At 44.4% G+C, this 18,976-nt stretch overlaps 1 protein-coding gene across 1 annotated transcript in view; it reads right to left on the bottom strand.

Moving 5' to 3' along the window:
* The window catches only part of ADAMTS9 (ADAM metallopeptidase with thrombospondin type 1 motif 9), a 228,456-nt gene that overhangs the window by 161,852 nt on the left and 47,628 nt on the right, over window positions 1–18,976 (bottom strand). The window contains exons 4-6 of the mRNA XM_069736573.1: window positions 5,658–5,926; window positions 3,422–3,505; window positions 3,206–3,330 (exon numbers count right to left, since the gene is read on the bottom strand). Coding sequence (XP_069592674.1) covers window positions 3,206–3,330; window positions 3,422–3,505; window positions 5,658–5,926 — 478 coding nt within the window. The remainder of the gene's footprint in view (window positions 1–3,205; window positions 3,331–3,421; window positions 3,506–5,657; window positions 5,927–18,976) is intronic.

Raw genomic sequence — 18,976 nt, 5'->3', positions numbered from 1 at the left:
AAGGCCTCAACATCATCCCCGGGAGTCATTTTCTGCAATGCGCGTCTTACCGTTTTCCGGACGTGGGTGTCATCAGCCAAACCTGGGGTTGGAGCGCTCGCCTTGCCCTGGATGGCGGTTGCCAGAAGCTGCATCTGCTGCTGATGCTCCTGCTGGCTCTGCTGCATCTGCTGCCGTTGCTCCTGCTGGCTCTGCTGCATCTGCTGCTGGCTCTGTTGTAACTGCTGCCGTTGCTCCTGCTGGCTTTGTTGCATCTGCTGCCGTTGCTCCTGCTGGCTGTGTTGTATCTGCTGCATCAACAGCCTGTTGGTCTCTTGCTGCCTTTGCTCCTGCTGGCTCTGCCTTTTCTCCTGCTGTGACTGCATCTGGACCAATTGTTTCAGCAGGTCCTCCATTTTCTCCGGCAATGCTTGCTGGCTTGCAACAGCCTTGACCCAGGACATTCAAAATAAACTCACGTCTCCGCTGGGAACGCTGCCCGCATTCTCCACCAATTGTAGGGATTTCACTCACTCAGCTGCGACGGCTGACACTCAGGAGACGTGTTCCTTTAAAGTTCACTGCGTTTATTATTTCATAAACCATGTGGCAAACAACAGAAAACAAAATAGCCTTTGGTTCAGGTAAAGGAAAACAAGTGTCCAGTTCATCCGGCTCAGTCCTGAAGCCGTAACACACTCAGGAGGGTTTCACCTCCACACATACCTCCCTGTGTTAAGCATTAGGCTTTCTTTTATATGTCTAACCACACCCAGAACCCATCAAATGACCAGACATGTGGTTGTGACATCACCACAGGTCCTGAAACACATATAGGTAGCCATGGTTACATCACAGCAACAAGCTATCTATAAGACACATATCTCCCATCGATTAGACATCCTTTAGCCACGCTACAATATATATATATATATATATATATATATATACATATATACATATATATATACATATATATATATACGTGTGTATGTCTGTGTACAATGGCTGCTGTTATTTCCATCTGTAATGAGAAAACGAGAAGTAGGAGAACATCACATAATTTATTTCCACAGACGAGACTTTTCCATATATTAAACCCTAATCTATAAAGCAGTTTTTGCGCTGCTTAGGGCACCAGGGCCTTGTCTGCGGCATTAGTGCATTGACGTAAATCTCACTAAATGAAATATCTGCTGCCGGTGACGGTGTGTTAAACTAATCGGTCACCTCATTTATCACATTTTACACAGACACCTGTGAAAATGTGTAAAACAGAGCAGGAGCTGAGAGACTAATAATTCTCATCTTTGTGAACCCTGTCAAGAAAATGACAACCCGGTAGTCGGTGTAAAAGCAGAAGTTACTCGTGGCCTTGTAGACCCACCTCAGCCCAATAACGCCATAAGCATGAGGCCAATATGGTGGCGAACGGCGTCTAATGTAGGACTGTAATTATCCTGTGTGGTGCAGTATGGTGCTTCTCTGAGATGCTTCTCTGAGGCGCCTTGTTCTCCCCTAGAAGCAATGGTTCCAAACATCACATTTATAATATGACAACGCCATGGAATGTGAGCTTATGAGCCTCATTTAGAATCACATTGTAAGCCAATAGCTTGATATTGGCTCCATATTACGGCCCTCTGCTACATAGTGCCATAATACGGCTATGTGAATGAGTATAAGGGGGCCTTTTCTTAAAAGTAAAAAAAGGAAGTACCATATCAATTTTTAATTTGCCCTAAGGGCTCGTTCACACGACTGTAAATATCGGACAAGTGCTAGTCGTTGTTTTAATGGATAGCACTCGTCCCCATGTCATTCCATGTGCGATCTTTTTCCATGGACCAAGTCAGTGCACGATTTACCTCAGAGAATCGGATGGCACTCGCCCATTCAACTCTATGGGTCAGTGGAGAAAAAAAAAAAATCGTAACCGCTCTTGGATGATATCCAAATGCGGTCCCACTTTCATGGACTGACAATATGGAGAAGGCAGAGAAAAATGTTTTCTCCACCTCAGAGAAAATTGTCTGACACTCCGGTCAGACTCTGTTCAGAGTGTAATTTACCCAATTTTTTCGGATGAGAGAAAAACAGTTATGATCATAGCGTAAGTGAATTTTTTTTTTAATCTGTCCAGGGGATTCTGTTTTTAGGAAACATGGGCGATGATCATACAAGAACCAAATTGACAGGGGTATAGTTAGAAATCTGTAGGCCCCTATTAGGTTCCACCCATGGGTCTCCAGACATCTAACCACTTAGATGCCATGGTCCTTGTTGATCATAGCATCTACGGTGACCTTCCCGCGATGAGTATTTGGTGAGATTTTGATGTTGCATATCTTCTGCAGCATTTCTGCACATTTTAGCTAAATTAGGATACTTTTTTCCCTATTTAAATGTGTTTTTATTTGCATTTTTGTCTCTTTTTGGTATGATATGTGCTTTTGATACCTGTCCCAGTGTTTGTCTTTGAAAAAACTTTATCGATACAGTCATGTGCAGATTACGTTTGATTTTAGCATGATTCCGCAACTGAAAAGCATTAAAAACGTATACAGATTTTCTGCATTTAAGGCAATTCTATGGGGGGAAATCCACACATAAAACTCAGCGTACCTGCGTTGTGGATTTAAAAAACACTCCACAGGTCAGTATAAGCAATGAAAAAAAAAAGCACGGCTGGCTGGAGATTTCTATAAATCCCATCTACTTTGCTAGAACTTTCCCTAAGGGGTTCAACTGTGGAGATCAGCGCTAGCGCCAAACACAGCAATAATCGGTGGGTGTATGCGGTGTAAACCTGCCCCATACATGTCCTCCCGACTTCTGCCAAACCAATAAGGTGGATGTCAGAAGAAGTTAGCGGACAACAGGCAGTGGGTGGACAGTTTACCACCGAGTCCTAGACCAGCATTTGGAAAAGTATGGACCCATCATATGATCCACAAAGTGCCCAAAAGACCCCTTGGACTTATAATAGGGTCCTTCAAGTTCCTCTGAGGTTTCCATTGTCCCTCCAGAAATATTAATGCTGCATTGCTCTTTTTATTTGAATCCGTGAATATTTTTTACGTCATGTAAATGATAATTTTATCATTTTTGTGGCACTCGTGTTTTTTCTGCAACTGTCAAGAAGACTGCAAAAAGTAGTCGTTTACACTAATTTGCATAAAATGGGCATTTCCGGGCCCAGAAGGAAAGAAGGGGGTCACTTTACCTTGTTATTAGCACCGCTGTATCATGGTGGGAATGATGGTTGTCATCTGGGTTGTTCTGGGATTGTTGCCATATGCAAAAATTTTTTAAGGTTGTCTGAGCATTAAAAGAAATCGATGGACCCTCCTGGACAAAAATAAAGAACGCGTATCCTGATCAACAAATTAATTTGGCAAATCCTCTATTTAAAAAATAAATAAAAATAAAAATACTATACCTGCTCTTCTTGGACCACAGCTAATTTTACAATGGCAATATGGATTAAATTCCCAATACTTGGATCTTTATAAATGGAAGCTACCTGCGGGAAATGGAAAATGACTTGACTTGGTCCATCTTACGGCAAGAAAAGCAGTAACAGGATTTCGGTAAAATGTGCATTAGGAAAACTTATCCAACTACCAATGTGCATGTGCCTCAAACTCAAGTTAGTCAAAGTGCTAAATACTAATAATCAAGATTGATTTAGGCAAAAATCTAAAAAAAAAATGCAAAAAATATTACGATTATTATTCCCGATCATCCAGGTTTTCTTGAAAACTGATGGGTCAATGTTAACAATTTTTTGTAGAAATTATTTGTAAAGTTGCTTATTTTTGTAATAAAAAGTATATGTATAAAACTGTAGATATTGGAAGTGGTCCAGTGGCTTTGTCAGTATTCTATGGCTGTCGGACGGGAGCCCTGAGAACCACCTTCTTCCTGATAGCACCCACGGCTCTTCTATTGATTGTCCAGCCTGCAAACCATGATGTCGCGCCATGCTGGCTAATCGAAAAAGGAGCTGGGGATGCCATCAGGTGATAGACGATTTACAGGGGTCCCATCCTATAGCCATAGATTGCGGATAATGGCGCTGTGAATCGATTTGCACCATATCCAGTATACTGTATATAATATAAAGGAAGACCAATCCTAAAAATAAATGATAAAAAAACAGAATAATCTTGCCCTGATTTGTCACTCTGCAGGATATGATGATGCATGTTAAAAATTCATGTAAAAATTCTGTAGAAAACATAGGGGTTAATCTCCTACTGATCTGTTAAATTTTAAGATAACAAGTGACTGGAGATGGGACATAGCAGAATGGGATTCAGGACATAACCATATTTATTTTCTAAGGCAGTGGGGAGAGGCTCCTGCTGCAGATGCAGGACAGTGAGGAGCAGGAGGACGGAGGCATGGCTGATTTCCTAGGATGCAAAATGAATATATGGAGCAGATACAAATAAGAAAGTGCTGAGATATTTGATTTTTGTGCATTTTCTATGTATGAATTATGTATTGTCTGTAAGTGAATCTTTATGGAGAAATAAAATGTTGATAGGTCTCAGTTATATGCAGAGTATGTAATGCTGTTAAATAGCATAAAAAACATCTGTGACATTGTCATTTCATGGTGGATTAAGCACTTTTACTACAGTATCCAACCAGCCATCTGGGGAGCATAAACTTTCTACAGCGCTTCATTTGTCTACCCATTTAAGAATGGCTAATGACATCGGGAGACTAGAAAATACACAGCGATGACAAGCTCCATAGGTGGGTTATAACACTCAAGGACACCGAGGACAAAATCTTTCCTTGCACGTCTAAACCAGGCTCACAAAATGCTGGTACGTCCAACGCTGAGCATAAATATTCAATGTATATAGAGTGTAATCGCAACGTGTTCAAAGTACCACTTCTGCGATGAATAGTGACGCCCCAGGGTCCGGTGAGTAAAAATGGAGCCAAATCTTTGGCTGTCAATGTGGGCACCATGTTGATGATAAGGCCTCTTTGCTTGGCAATGGGGGTTTCTTGGATGCTAATGGGGCAAGGTGCTTGGTAACGAGACCTCTCTGGTTGGCAATAGAGGCTTTATGGTTGGTAATGGGGTTTATATGGCAGATAGTTGGGCCGTTATGGTTTGTTATGAGGGCATTATCTCTAATCATGAGACCTTTTTCATTGGGAGAAAGGGCTTTTTGATAGCAGTGAGAGCATTAGGATAAATAATGAGGCCTTATTCATTGGCAGTGGTGGCTCTTTGGCTGCTAATGAGACTTTTGTGGCAGATAATAGGGTCATCATTGAGGGATACGGGAACTCTGTGGCTGCCATGGTATTTGGGCTCTAAAATGTTATATCTTTTTTCTTGATTAATAACAAGAAGACTGTCATACACATAAGATCACTGGCCAAAGTTGACAAAAAAAATGTTGGGTTCATTCAACTTTGATCTCATATACGGGAAGTTGACCTAAAAATGAATGGCTTCTGGAATAACCAATTGGCTTTTGGAAAAGTCAATATGCCCTGTGATACTGTAAAGTGTCATATCATTAGGTCATCTTATTCTGTAGCCCAAAACGGTTTTGTTTTTCGTTCCCAGGCATCTGAAGACAAATTTTACGAGAGGACAACTGAAAATTAGAGATCGATGCAGTCAACAAGAAGATACTTACTATGGACATAAGTGTTAAAACATAATGCTGGAGATTAGCACCGTGATATTCAACCATCTTGTTGTCAGCAACCACCATGACTTCGACATACCGGGGGTAGGACAAAAAGCGCTTTGTTCTTTTGTGAGTGCGTGTCCCATTGATCCTATCAGTGTTATTGTATGAGGGTTTCTGGTTTGCTAGCTGCCCCCTTTTTAGGGCTGAGAACATGCTGTTCTGTTCTCGGGGACTTCCCTTCTTCCTCTGTCTGATTGGCTTCGATGTTTGACCTGTGGTAAAGACAGACGATATAGAAAAATAAAAATAGCAGAAAGCCACAATACTATGTGTATATATGAGCAATACAACTTGTTGAATACAACACAGCCCTTAGTAACTGTCACCTCTTTATACATTGCAGATTACCCAACCTGGCAAGACGTGCCAAGCCTTAAGGGCGTTGAAAAACTTTCCTGGCTGCAAAACCTACAAGGTATATGTGAGGTGCACTCAAGAGTACAAAGAAATAGCTGCAGCCTCGGGCGGCAACTGAAATGGTGGCATGCTTATTACTCACACATAGTGATGAGCGAACGTGCTCGGATAAGGTGTTATGCTCAGGCAATCCCTGAATGCGTTGAGGCTGTCGAACAGCCACGAGACATGCAGCCGCGGGGACTCGAACATATTAGAGTACGCCAAGGTCAATCGGCTAGCACCCGAGCTTGCTCGGAGAAGACCTTATCTGAGCACGTACGATCATCACTATTCACATACTATCAGTACTGGATATTTTCTTGTAGTTGTTGGAAAAACAGATGAGAACGAGAGTCGGACCCTCCCGATTTGTCCTAAGGGAAGATCATAAATATCGAAGTCCTGGAAGAGTCTTGTATGTGCAGTTGATGCAGTTTACCTTTTCTGATCGTTGGACTCATGGTAGTCCAAATCGAAATTTTATTTATTTATTTTACTCATTTTATATGGCGCCATTAATTCCACATCGCTTCACACACATTATTGGCACTGTCCCCGATGGGGCTCACAATCTAAATTCCCTATCAGTATGTCTTTGGAATTTGGGAGGAAACCGGAGAACCTGAAGAAAACCCACGGGAACACTGGGAGAACATACAAACTCCAGATGTTGTCCGTGGTGGGATTTGAACCCAGGACCCAAATAATGCATTTCCATGGGCTGTACATTTTCTAGCCTCATGCTATGAAAAAAATAACAAGACTACATAATGTTGTGCTATATATAGAGAGAGAGAGAGAGAGAGAGAGAGAGAGAGAGAGAGAATTAATTATTTCACAATATATACCCACTTTCCATAAATATAAGCTTTAGAAAAAAATCCATTGATGGCCATTCCATGACTAAAGCTGTTCTACCGTAAGGAATGAAAAAGCCCAAGAAAATATACATACAATGACATGTGAAAGTAAATATGGTCAACAAAAATTCCATCCATGCAAGGCAGGAAGAAATCATTCCCTTTTCCTATGCCTAATTGCTTAGAAAACATATGTACTGCAGCCGTGTGCAGCCCATCAATAGCACAGAAAACAATACAAAATAGGGGGCAAGAAACACTTTCTAGTAATCTAAAATTAGAAGCTAGTAAAAACACGTTTGCTCCTTGGGGACAAAAGTTTTAAAGCTGTAGTCCTGATTCTCAGAAATAATACTGCAGACTTTGGGCAATGGTCTCACAAGACTGTAGTGTAATAGGGCCAACAGTTCAGATCAAAACGGTCAATAATACCCCAGCATGTTGAAGAACTGAAAAGTCCTTTATGGACACCTTGGATGTCCCCAAAACATACTGGTAGATTTAGGCAGGCATATCTCCCAACATTTGCATCCTTATTGATGTGAAACTTTTTTTTCTCCTCTGCCCATCCATCCAGCAGAACCTACAAGCATCACAGGAGCACCCACTTTCATGCAAATATTCAAAAAACATTGCCCATTTTTAGCTAATTTCATGGTATAGTTCTGCAAAAAATGGGAGCAACAGTCTGTCCATAGATCATTTAAAATAAATAATTTAAATAATATGACTATAGTATGGTATGAGGGGTTGTGCAATATACAGTATATGTATAGACAGTCATCATCGCCAAAAGTGTTGGGGCCCTTGAAATTGTTCCAGAAGATGAAGTATTTCTCCCAGAAAATTATTACAATTACACATTTTGTTATACACATTTGTTTTTTTTTTGTGGTGTTCCAATACACACAAAGAATATAAAGAGAGAAAATGAAAATTGGACATGATTTCACACAAAACCTCAAAAATGGGCCAAACAAAATTGTTGGCATCTTTCAAAAATTGTGGGTAATCAACTCTGTTTCAAGCATGTGATGCTTGTTCAAATTCACCTGTGGCAAGTAACAGGTGATAGCCCAAGTACTATCTATACAGGCTTCTCGCTTTTGGCACGTTGCACCTTATAAGAGTAAGTAGTACCGGTTAACAGAGGCAGTGTTTATTCAATGCAGCACAAATACTTGCTTTTGGTATGCAGCACTTTATAAGGGTCAGCAGTACTAGCAATAGAGGTGGTGTTTACTCTGTGTAGTATTAGCCATAGCTGTCTTATCCCACGGTTGCCTTGTCTATTTTTGACGCACGGGTGTTTTGATTATCTTTGTTAATTTTTTGTATTTTTTTTATTATGTACATATTGTATGTCTCTAGGCGTTCAATAAAGATGTATTCTTACATATAATTAGGTGTGCACATCACTCATGTATTGGCCCATTCTTCTTGTTCTTAGATTCCCCTTCCAGAACATTTCTCACCATCATAGATATATCAACAGTAAGTTAAATAGGTTCTCTGCTTTAAAAGTGTAGAAGAGCCTGACTGTAAGTGTTGAAATTTCCCAACAGCGCCTCCAGAGAGGAACTGAAGCATTACACCATTCTAATTGACATGTGTAATTCTGGGTCCTCCAAAAGACATTTTTTTAAGCTTCTCTCCGATCTGCCTAATACAGTGTATGATTTAAGTCACTGAAATGGGATAATTCTAGAATGTAGAGCACGTCTTTCGCTCCCCACTTTTTTTTTTTTTTTTACAGGGGTAACTAGCTAAAATATAACTATTATTAATTCTTTTTTTTTCATCAATAGTTTTTATCTAAATGTTCCACAAAGCATTGTTTTATCAAGTACTGTGGCATCTAAGGGGGTTACTGTTACGATCAGCGCTGGATCTGATCACGGCAATGGCAGTTGGGTAGTAACTGTGTATGATGCGGACCTGCTCCTAGGAGAGTCTGCTCACTTCTGTCCTTGAAAACTATCTAGGAGGGGAAGGTTTGTGTAAATGGTCTTAAAAGAAAAAAATTTCACAAATCTTCCCCCCTTTTGTTGCAGAGAAGCCTCTGATTTCTAAGAATTGCTACAGTTTGTAGGACGTACTGTACACGGTTAATTATCCGCACATTGATGCACAGGAGGACTCAGAAGTCACAATGTCTGAAAATCTGCCGCCTAATTTCTGAAACATTTGGTTTTGTTTTATGTTCCGTGCGGAAGGTCCTACTTGTCTTGCGTAAGCCCAGAGCGACCTTTCTTATATACTCCATGATATTTTTAGGTTGAGGTTTCATTCTGGACTAATTAGTACGTGCTACAACTTCCTCCATTCTAATTTCCGGGTTCTTTTTCAGTCATAGCTCTCAAATCAGAATCGAAGCTTCTAAAAACAGCAAATTCCTAAATTGTGGCAAATAGTCAAAAAGGAACCCGGGAGCCACGCTAAAAAAAGAAAGAAAAAAACAGTGTATAAACACATAGGAAATAATGACCCTGTAACAACGTAATTCACAATGACATCAGCTGAAGTGTTGTACAGCTGACACAGGGATAGTGAGACGCCCATCGGACCCGAACCGGACCAGGACCGCCCCTGGGTGAGTATAATATAACCTGTTTTTCTTCTCTTTTAGGTTACATCGGGGGCTTATCTACAGCATTCCAGAATACTGTAGATAAGCTCCTGATGGCAGTGGCCGCAGCTTATACAGCCAAAATTAGGTGACAGATTCCCTTTAATGATGGGTAGAAGATAGATGATAGATAGATGATAGATAATAGATAGATGGATAATGATAGATAATAGATGGATAATGATAATAGATAGATTAATAAATAGATAGATAGATAAACATACAAATTATTAAAGCAATAGGTTGCAAATTACAAAAATGCCGTGTACAGGCGAGCACTAAATGCACTCTTCGGCTCTCGTCGTGTGTGTGGATGTAGTAAAGTGACACTGTGCAATCAAAACAGATAGATATACATTGGATAGACAGACAGATACATTGATAGATATATGAGGAGAGTGTCTCATGTGGGGTCAGGGACTGCATAATACTGTTTTTGGCAGCAGAGACCCGTGGAGTGTTAGTTCTTGGGAGGATCTGTCAACACTCAACAGTGGAAAAATCTGCATCCTGATTGAGTGGTTCTGGACCATTAATAGAGTGAGGACGGACTAGGCCGCAGGCCTTGAGGGAGGACGACATGACAGGGTTGAATGGGCCTATAGGGGGTGAGCGGAAAGGTGGGGGCAATATTGTGGAGTGAGATCAGGGTATTATTTGAATTGGGGTTTACGGATTGGCTGAGGGCAAGGTAGGCAGGAAGGTGGGGGCAGTAAAGGGGGTGTTGAATATAAAAGGGGGCACCCATCTTAGAGGAGCAACCATTTTGGTGCCCCTCTGACTTAGATAGCAAGCTCTGTGGGTTTAAGGATAATGGAGGTAGAGGCAATTTTACAGCACCTCCGTGATGCGGCTAAGACCAGGGGCGCAGGTTGGCTACAGGCGTCGCTGCAAGGCCTGCTTCCTGAGGGGGGACCTGGGTCATCTACTTCCCTGACTGAGGGCCGCCGGCCTAGGAGGTCTCGTCCTCCGGAGCGCCTGAGCCCAGAGGTCACCCCTAGGGCCCGTCGCCGTGTGAGGAGCCCCTCAAGGGACCCTCCGGTTCCAGCAGCTAACCGCGGCTCTAGCGAGTGCTGCCAGGGAGCCGGGAGGAATCCCATTAGTCGGCGGGGCCTACAGCGGGGGGAGGTGTCGGCCTCCCCTTCATCTCAAGGATCGTCTTCGCATGTGGATCCAGGGATGGGAGCGGCCGGTGCTCAGCCAGGAACGAGCCCGGCTCAGCGGCGACAAGTGGCACAGAGGAGAGGACGGGGGCCTGCGCGACGGGCTCCTCAGCCAGCGGTACGGCGCGGGGGGTCGGCGCACTTACCGGAGACTGCCGGAGCACAGGAGCCAGGTACAGGAGCGGCGGCGAGCCCATCCATCCGGGCCGCCGCTCAGCGTGGAAGGGAAGATTCTCAGGCGGCAGCAGCACAGGCCCAGGAGCGCAGAGCAGTCAGTGATGGGCGCCGGTTTAGCCCCGCCCACTCGCTGGCTGCTGCTGCTAGTAACCGTTGCAGTGCTGGAAGCACTGCAGTTGATGTGGATCTTTGGGATTGTCAGAGGGGGGTACAATCAGGAGCTGTAGAGGGGCAGAGGGCATTAGTGTATGGGGGGGTTGAGGCAGGTAGTGGGGGCAGGTTGGCGGAGCGTCCCGCTGCGCGCCTTGATTCATCGCGGGCAGCATCTATGGATCGGGACCACCCAGTGGATTCTATCTCTGCAACGACATCTCAGGACTGGCCCATGGAAGTTCGTGGAGCATCAAGCCCGCCCGGACACGGAGGAGCACGGACTGTAGGAGCGCATCTGGACCCGGGATCAGCGGCTGCTGGGATCACAGCGCCCAGGCAGCCAGGTGAGAGTGCCGTTTTACCTTCTTTATTACCATCACTAGCTCCTAGTGTTGATTCGGGTAGAGGGGAGGTTTCTATAGGGGGGGTTAGTGTTGGTGCAGGTATTTTAATGCAAGGGTTAAGAGATTTGTTTCAAATGTGGGAAACAAGGAGTAGGCAAATTGAACCGTCGCCGTTATCGGCGTGGTTGGGGAACGTTCGGGAGAGGGCAGTCCCCGGGGCGGAGGGAGTCGGCGACTCTTGCGGACATGGATCCAGTATTTCACAGGGGGCTCCATTGGCACCTGGGTTGACATCAGTTGGTAGTTGTGAAGTAGTTCAACAGGGGGGCTCGGCGATAACGGAAAGTGGGAATAAAGAGAAAGACGAATCAACTCGGGTGGATGATTCGGCTAAGGGGGAGGTGTACGTATGTTTTGAGGGGCCTTTGGGCGCGCATTTGAAACCTGAGGTAAAAGAGAGAATTTGGAAAGGGGAGTATGTTGAAATTTTCTCGCTACTCCCTTTAGAGCGCTTCAATTTAGACAAAGCCCGTAGGGATGATTCCAAAAAAGAGGACGAGGAGAAGAGAAGGTTTAGATAAATTCCACGTACTTTTTCTAACTGGTTACAGGCTTTTGCGATTTTTGCTAGTGTCATAGGGGAAAAATCGCCGGAAACTTGTGCCCCATTGTTTTGCTATTTAGATATCATTGGTGAGGCATACAGGGTTTATGGGGGTCAAGGGTGGATTAGATACGATGAACAGTTTCGTCAACGTAAAGCAGTACGTCCAAATATTCGGTGGGATCACAAGGATATTTCTTTGTGGATGAGAGTGACAGCACCGGTCAGGCCGAGTCTGGGTTCTCAGTCATTTCTTGGGGGCACCGGGGGTTCAGGACAGTCGGGGCACTCGGTGGTCATGCAGAAGGGACTGTGTTTTGCCTTCAACGACGGGTCATGCAGATTTGGGGCAAAGTGTAAGTTTAAGCACGAATGTTCATCATGCCGAGGTACCCATGGGGCAGCTAGATGTTTTAAGGGCGGAAAACAAAAAGGGGCAGATGGATTTGAAAAAAGGGGTGACTCCGGTGCGTCTAGCAGAGATGGAGCGGTTCCTAAGTAGATATCCTGATGAAAGGGCAGCGTCAACTTTGAGAAATGGTTTTAAGAATGGTTTTTCAATACCTTTTGTGGACGTTAAGGTGCAATGGTCCAAAAAGAATTTAAAATCGGCTTACGATTTTCCTCAAGTGGTCACGGAAAAATTGAATAAGGAGGTGTCGCTTGGAAGAATGGCTGGCCCATTTCAGTCTCTCCCTATGGAAGGATTGAGAGTTTCCCCATTAGGGGTGGTGCCCAAAAAGGAGGCTAACAAATTTAGGCTAATCCATCATCTTTCGTTCCCAAAAGGTTTGTCAGTGAACGACGGCATTGATCCACAGTTGTGTTCAGTTCTTTATACGTCGTTTGACACAGCTATGGAGTGGGTGAGACATTGTGGACAGGGGGCTTTGTTGGCAAAAACCGATATTGAGGCCGCTTTTCGTTTGCTTCCTGTCAATCCGGATAGTTTACATTTGTTGGGGTGTTTCTGGAATGGGGGTTTCTATGTGGATCGTTGTTTGCCGATGGGCTGTTCCCTGTCGTGTGCATATTTTGAATTGTTCAGTACGTTTTTGGAGTGGACGGTAAAAGATGTATCCGGACTTCGATCTTGCATCCATTATCTGGATGATTTTTTGTTTGTTGGTCCAGCGCTCTCCGCGGACTGTTCAATTTTGCTTCATTCAATGGAGAGTGTGTCAAGCAGGTTCGGCGTTCCGTTAGCCGCTGACAAGACGGTAGGTCCGGTAACATGTTTGAGTTTTTTAGGCATCGAGATAGATACGGTTGCGATGGAATGTCGGCTACCTATGGATAAACTCGTGAGCATGAGAATGGACGTGAGGAGGGTGTATGAGTCAAAAAAGGTGACGTTGCATGTGGTGCAATCCTTGTTGGGGAAGTTGAATTTTGCATGCCGTATCATGCCAATGGGTAGGGCTTTTTGTCGCAGACTGTCTTTGGCTACTGTTGGAGTTCAGTCTCCGTCTCATTTTATCAGGCTTCGAAAGGCCTTAAAGGATGATTTGAAAGTATGGATGCTTTTCCTGGATTCTTATAACGGGAAGTCACTATGGATTGCACCGGTGGTGCCTGCGGAGGATTTGGGTTTTACGATTGGCCCAGTAGACGAGCAGGGTTTTTGTTTGGTCTTTCGAGGAAGTTGGTTAGCGTGTCGATGGCCGCCTTCATGGGTTGACAACGGTTTTTCTACTAATCGATTGCTGTGTATGGTTTTTCCCATTGCTGTTGCTTTATCTTTATGGGGATCAGAGGTCGGTAACGAAGATTTGTTTCGGTTGTGAGTCGGAAGGCGCCGTGAGGGCGCTAAATTCACTATCATCCGCAGATTCGGCGTTGCTACGAGTTTTGCAGCATATCGTTTGGTTGGGCTTACGGTTTAACTTGTGGGTCACTGCGGAATTTCGGCTGTCTAATGAATCATTGACTGGTGACGCTATTTTTCATTCACAGTGGGATCGGGTTCCAGATGGCATGTCTCAAGTGGATCTCGTGCGAGTGTTCTGCCCGGAGGAATTATGGAAGCTTCCGTTGGGGCAGTAAGAGGGTTAATGTCTAGGTCATTGGCGCCAGGAACTTGGTCACATTATATTAAGGCTTGGGATACTTGGGAGGATTGGGACTTCTCGCTTGGATCAGATATGCATGACGACGAGAAATTGCTGTTGCTTTTGGGTCAAAAATGGGATTTAGGTTGGTCGGTACCTAAAGTCAATCAATTTTTGGCTGGTCTAGCATTCGGTTTTAAATTTAGGGGGTTACAGGACGTCACTAAATCATTTATGGTCCTCCAGGTGATGAAGGGGTGGCGTAAGGGTTGGAAAAGTTTAGATGGTCGTCGCCCTGTTTCCTATGAGATTTTATTGCAGTTAGGTGAGCAATTACCAAGGGTATGTGCTACTCAACCGGAGGTGGTTTTGTTTAAGTTGGCATTTGCTTTGGCATTCTTTGGGGCGTTTCGTTTGGGGGAGTTGGTCAGTCCCTCTAAGAATAAAAAAGGGGGGCTGCTGGGTCGGGATGTAGTTTTACATGGGGATAAGCTGGTGATTTGGCTGCGTCAATCAAAAACTGATTTGGCTGGAAAAGGGTGTAAAATTGTGCTATTCGAGGTGATGGGTTCCCCATTGTGCCCTGTATTATGTTTTAGGGAGTTTTCAGAGGGGAGGGTTTGGGATGATGAGCCACTGTTATTACACAGAGATGGATCGTTTTTATCTCGGTATCAGTTTGTCACTATATTTAAGCGCTGTTTGACGCAAGGGGGTATTTCGGCTGAGAATTTTTCGGGTCACTCATTTAGGATAGGTGCAGCCACGGAAGTGGCGAGAAGAGGTTTAGGGGAGGACGTGGTGCGGAGGATTGGTCGTTGGGAATCTGTGAGGTTTAGGTCTTATATTCGCCCGTCATTGGTTTAAAGGTGGTCTTGAGTTGGGTGAGGATTTAATCGGGTCGTGCTTTGTGATTATTATGTTTTGGTTTGTTGTTTTTTCTTTTCAGGAGAAAGGCCTTTACTTGCATGGATTATGGGCCATTCGTTTGTATTTTGGGCAGCGGTAAGAGCGGACGTTCGCCCTCAAGGGAGACAGCTCGGTGTGGAAAAGTCATCAGCGACCATACGTTGGATTGGAAAACGTGGAATGTATTGGAAGCAGCTTTTACCGGAATTTCATAAGTTTGGGCGTTTGGACCGGGTACCGGATTTACTGGTGATTCATTTGGGGGGCAACGACCTTGGTAAACGCCCCTGTAGAGAACTGATCAACGACATCAAATTTGATGTTTTAAAGTTGTGGGCTATGTTCCCGCGTTTGTTGGTAATCTGGTCGGATATTATTCCCAGGAAAGTTTGGTTTGGAGCACGATCAGTGCAGGGTATCAACAGGGCCAGAATAAAAGTTAATAGGGCAGTTTCCCGTTTTATGGTGCGGAATGGGGCTCTTGTAATTCGCCATTTGGATTTGGAGTCGGGAACCGGCGAGTATTGGAGAAAAGATGGAGTACATTTGAATGCTATCGGTTTGGACTTATGGTGTCTTGCGGTGCAGGAAGGTATCGAGAAAGGGCTGCGGGTGTGGCGGGACACAAATGTCTGAGGGGTCAGGACATTGGTGTTGGTGGCGGGGGGAATGGGGTCCTCGAAGTTGGTGGTGTTAAGAAATGGCGGATTGGAGGGGGGGGGGATGTGTGAGATCCTGGACTCCCCCTGGTGTGGCTTAGAGAATCGGTGGTTATACAGTCGAGAAGACTGGGGACGTGGGATTTTTTGGAGGATATTGGCCGGGCGAGTCTTTAAGCGTTTCTGAGCTGGTGCCTAGCGGCTGGGGGCAGGGACACGACCTGGAGGCCAAATTTATGGAGATTGGATACGAGTTGGTTGACTCTTGGGGGCTTCGAGGACCGCCTTCCCTGGGGTTTTTCAATGTTAATAAATGTTATGTTTTAAATGTTAATAAAAGATGGCTGCTGTGGCCAAATTTATCCAAACAAATGTTTTATGTGTAGTTATTGGGTAGGGGGGCCACGACAGTGTGGGAAGTCAGTAGATACTAGTAAATAAGGTTATTGGTCAATTTAAGCGAAACTCACAGGCATCATGAATACCTAATGTCATGTCCTCTTGTATATTCAGCCTGAGTGGCTTAAGACCAACTCCAGCTGTGGGCTGAAGCTTCATAACTCCTGACAGCAAGTGTGACTAGAGACCAAGACTGTACCAAGACTACAGTTCTGCCCCAGTGTTCTCCCCTTTAAGTTACCAGGAGTTCTTCTGTAACCGACAAGAAACATCTGTGCCAATAGAGAAAAAAAAAAAGAGTGACACTCAATCATTTGTGATGACAAGTCATGCAAGAAAAAGAAATGCGGCACTCACCGTTTCCAAAAATCAGTCCTTTATTGCAATGATCGGGACACAAAGGCAACCTTCAGGGGGTGAGGGGAAAATCAGAGGATGACGGGCGTGGTCCTCTGGTTTTCTCTGCACGCTACCTGTATGTCCAGAGCATTGTAATAAAGTACTAATTTTAGGAAACGGTGAGTGCCGCATTTCTTTTTCTTGCTCGACTTGCATATTATTTATTTGCTGTGCATCGCCGTATTCCTAGTTTTTAAACCTCAGCAGGTTCATAGAAGGGAGAATTATTTAATGTTTACAAAAAGGTATTTTCTGGATTTGTGATGACAGACAGTAACTGCAAAGCATATGTACCAATATACGGTAAACACTAAGCATTTGTACTAACAGACTGTAACCACCAAGCATCTGAATTCTGAACTAATAGAGTGTAACCGCCAAGCATCTGTGCCAATAGACCGTAAACACCAAGCATCTGTACGAATAGTGTAATCATTAAGCATCTGTGCCAATAGCCTATAACCGTCTATTCCAGTAGACTGACTGCAAGCGCCAAGCATCTGTACCAATCGACCGTAAACACCAAGCATCTGTACGAATAGTGTAACCATCAAGCTTCTGTGCCAATAGCCTATAACGGTCTATTCCAGAAGACTGCAACCGCCAAGCATCTGTGCCAATAGACCATAAACACCAAGCATCTGTACGAATAGTGTAACCATCAAGCATCTGTGCCAATAGCCTATAACCATCTATTCCAGTAGACTGCAACCGCCAAGCATCTGAATTTTGAACCAACACCAAGCATCTGTACTAATAGTGTAACCAAACATTTGTGCCAACAGACTAAAATCACCAAGCATCTGCGCTAATAGTCTGCAACTGCCAAGCATCTGTGCTAATAGACTGCAACTGCCAAGCATCTGTGCTAATAGACTGCAACTGCCAAGCATCTGTGCTAATAGACTGCAACTGCCAAGCATCTGTGCTAATAGACTGCAACTACCAAGCAACTGTGCTAATAGACTGCAGTCGCCAAGCATCTGTGCTAATAGACTGCAACTACCAAGCATCTGTGCTAACAGACTGCAACTACCAAGCATCTGTGCTAATAGACTCCAACTGCCCAGCATCTGTGTTAATAGACTGCAACCGCCAAGCATCTGTGCTAATAGACTGCAACTGCCAAGCATCTGTGCGAATAGACTGCAACCGCCAGGCATCTGTGCTAATAGACTGCAACCGCCAGGCATCTGTGCTAATAGACTGCAACCGCCAAGCATCTTTACCAATAAAATGGTAACTGCCAAGCATCTGTGCTAATAGACTGCAACTGCCCAACATCTGTGCTAATAGACTGCAACCGCCAAGCATCTGTGCTAATAGACTGCAGTCGCCAAGCATCTGTGCTAATAGACTACAACTGTCAAGCATCTGTTCTAATAGACTGCAACCGCCAAGCATCTGTGCTAATAGACTGCAGTCGCCAAGCATCTGTGCTAATAGACTGCAACCGCCAAGCATCTGTGCTAATAGACTGCAACCGCCAGGCATCTGTGCTAATAGACTGCAGTCGCCAAGCATCTGTGCTAATAGACTGCAACCGCCAGGCATCTGTGCTAATAGACTGCAGTCGCCAGGCATCTGTGCTAATAGACTGCAACCGCCAAGCATCTGTGCTAATAGACTGCAACTGCCAAGCATCTGTGCTAATAGACTGCAACCGCCAAGCATCTGTGCTAATAGACTGCAACTGCCAAGCATCTGTGCGAATAGACTGCAACCGCCAGGCATCTGTGCTAATAGACTGCAACCGCCAGGCATCTGTGCTAATAGACTGCAACCGCCAAGCATCTTTACCAATAAAATGGTAACTGCCAAGCATCTGTGCTAATAGACTGCAACTGCCAAGCATCTGTGCTAATAGACTGCAACCGCCAGGCATCTGTGCTAATAGACTGCAACCGCCAAGCATCTTTACCAATAAAATGGTAACTGCCAACCATCTGTGCTAATAAACAGGAGCTACTAAGCATTTGTGCCAAGTCTGTAACCATGAAGTTTCTGTGCTGCTAAGGCTACGTTCACATTAGCGTTGTGCGGCGCAGCCGCGGCGACGCTTGCGTCATGCGCCCCTATATTTAACATGGGGGGGCGCATGGACATGCGTTGTCTTGCGTTTTGTGACGCATGCGTCATTTTGACGCAACTGTCAGGGCGCAGAGGACGCTGCATGATGCAGTTTTTTTCTGCGCCAAAAATCATGCAAAAAATGAACGCATGCGTCACAAAACGCTGCATTGTGCATGCGTTGTGTCGCCGACGCTGCGCTGCACAAAGCAAATGTGAACGTAGCCTTAGAGAATGCTTTTGTGCTACATTCTGTAAATGACAAACCTCTGTACTACAGTTAGGTCCATATATATTTGGACACAGACAACATTTTTCTAATTTTGGTTACAGACATTACCACAATTAATTTTAAACAAAACAATTCAGATGCAGTTGAAGTTCAGACTTTCAGCTTTCATTTGAGGGTATCCACAATAAAATTGGAAGAAGGGTTTAGGAGTTTC

Source organism: Ranitomeya imitator, chromosome 8 (genome assembly GCF_032444005.1).
Source record: "Ranitomeya imitator isolate aRanImi1 chromosome 8, aRanImi1.pri, whole genome shotgun sequence".
NCBI classification, from domain to species: domain Eukaryota; kingdom Metazoa; phylum Chordata; class Amphibia; order Anura; family Dendrobatidae; genus Ranitomeya; species Ranitomeya imitator.
This window is presented reverse-complemented; position numbering and strand designations above follow the sequence as displayed.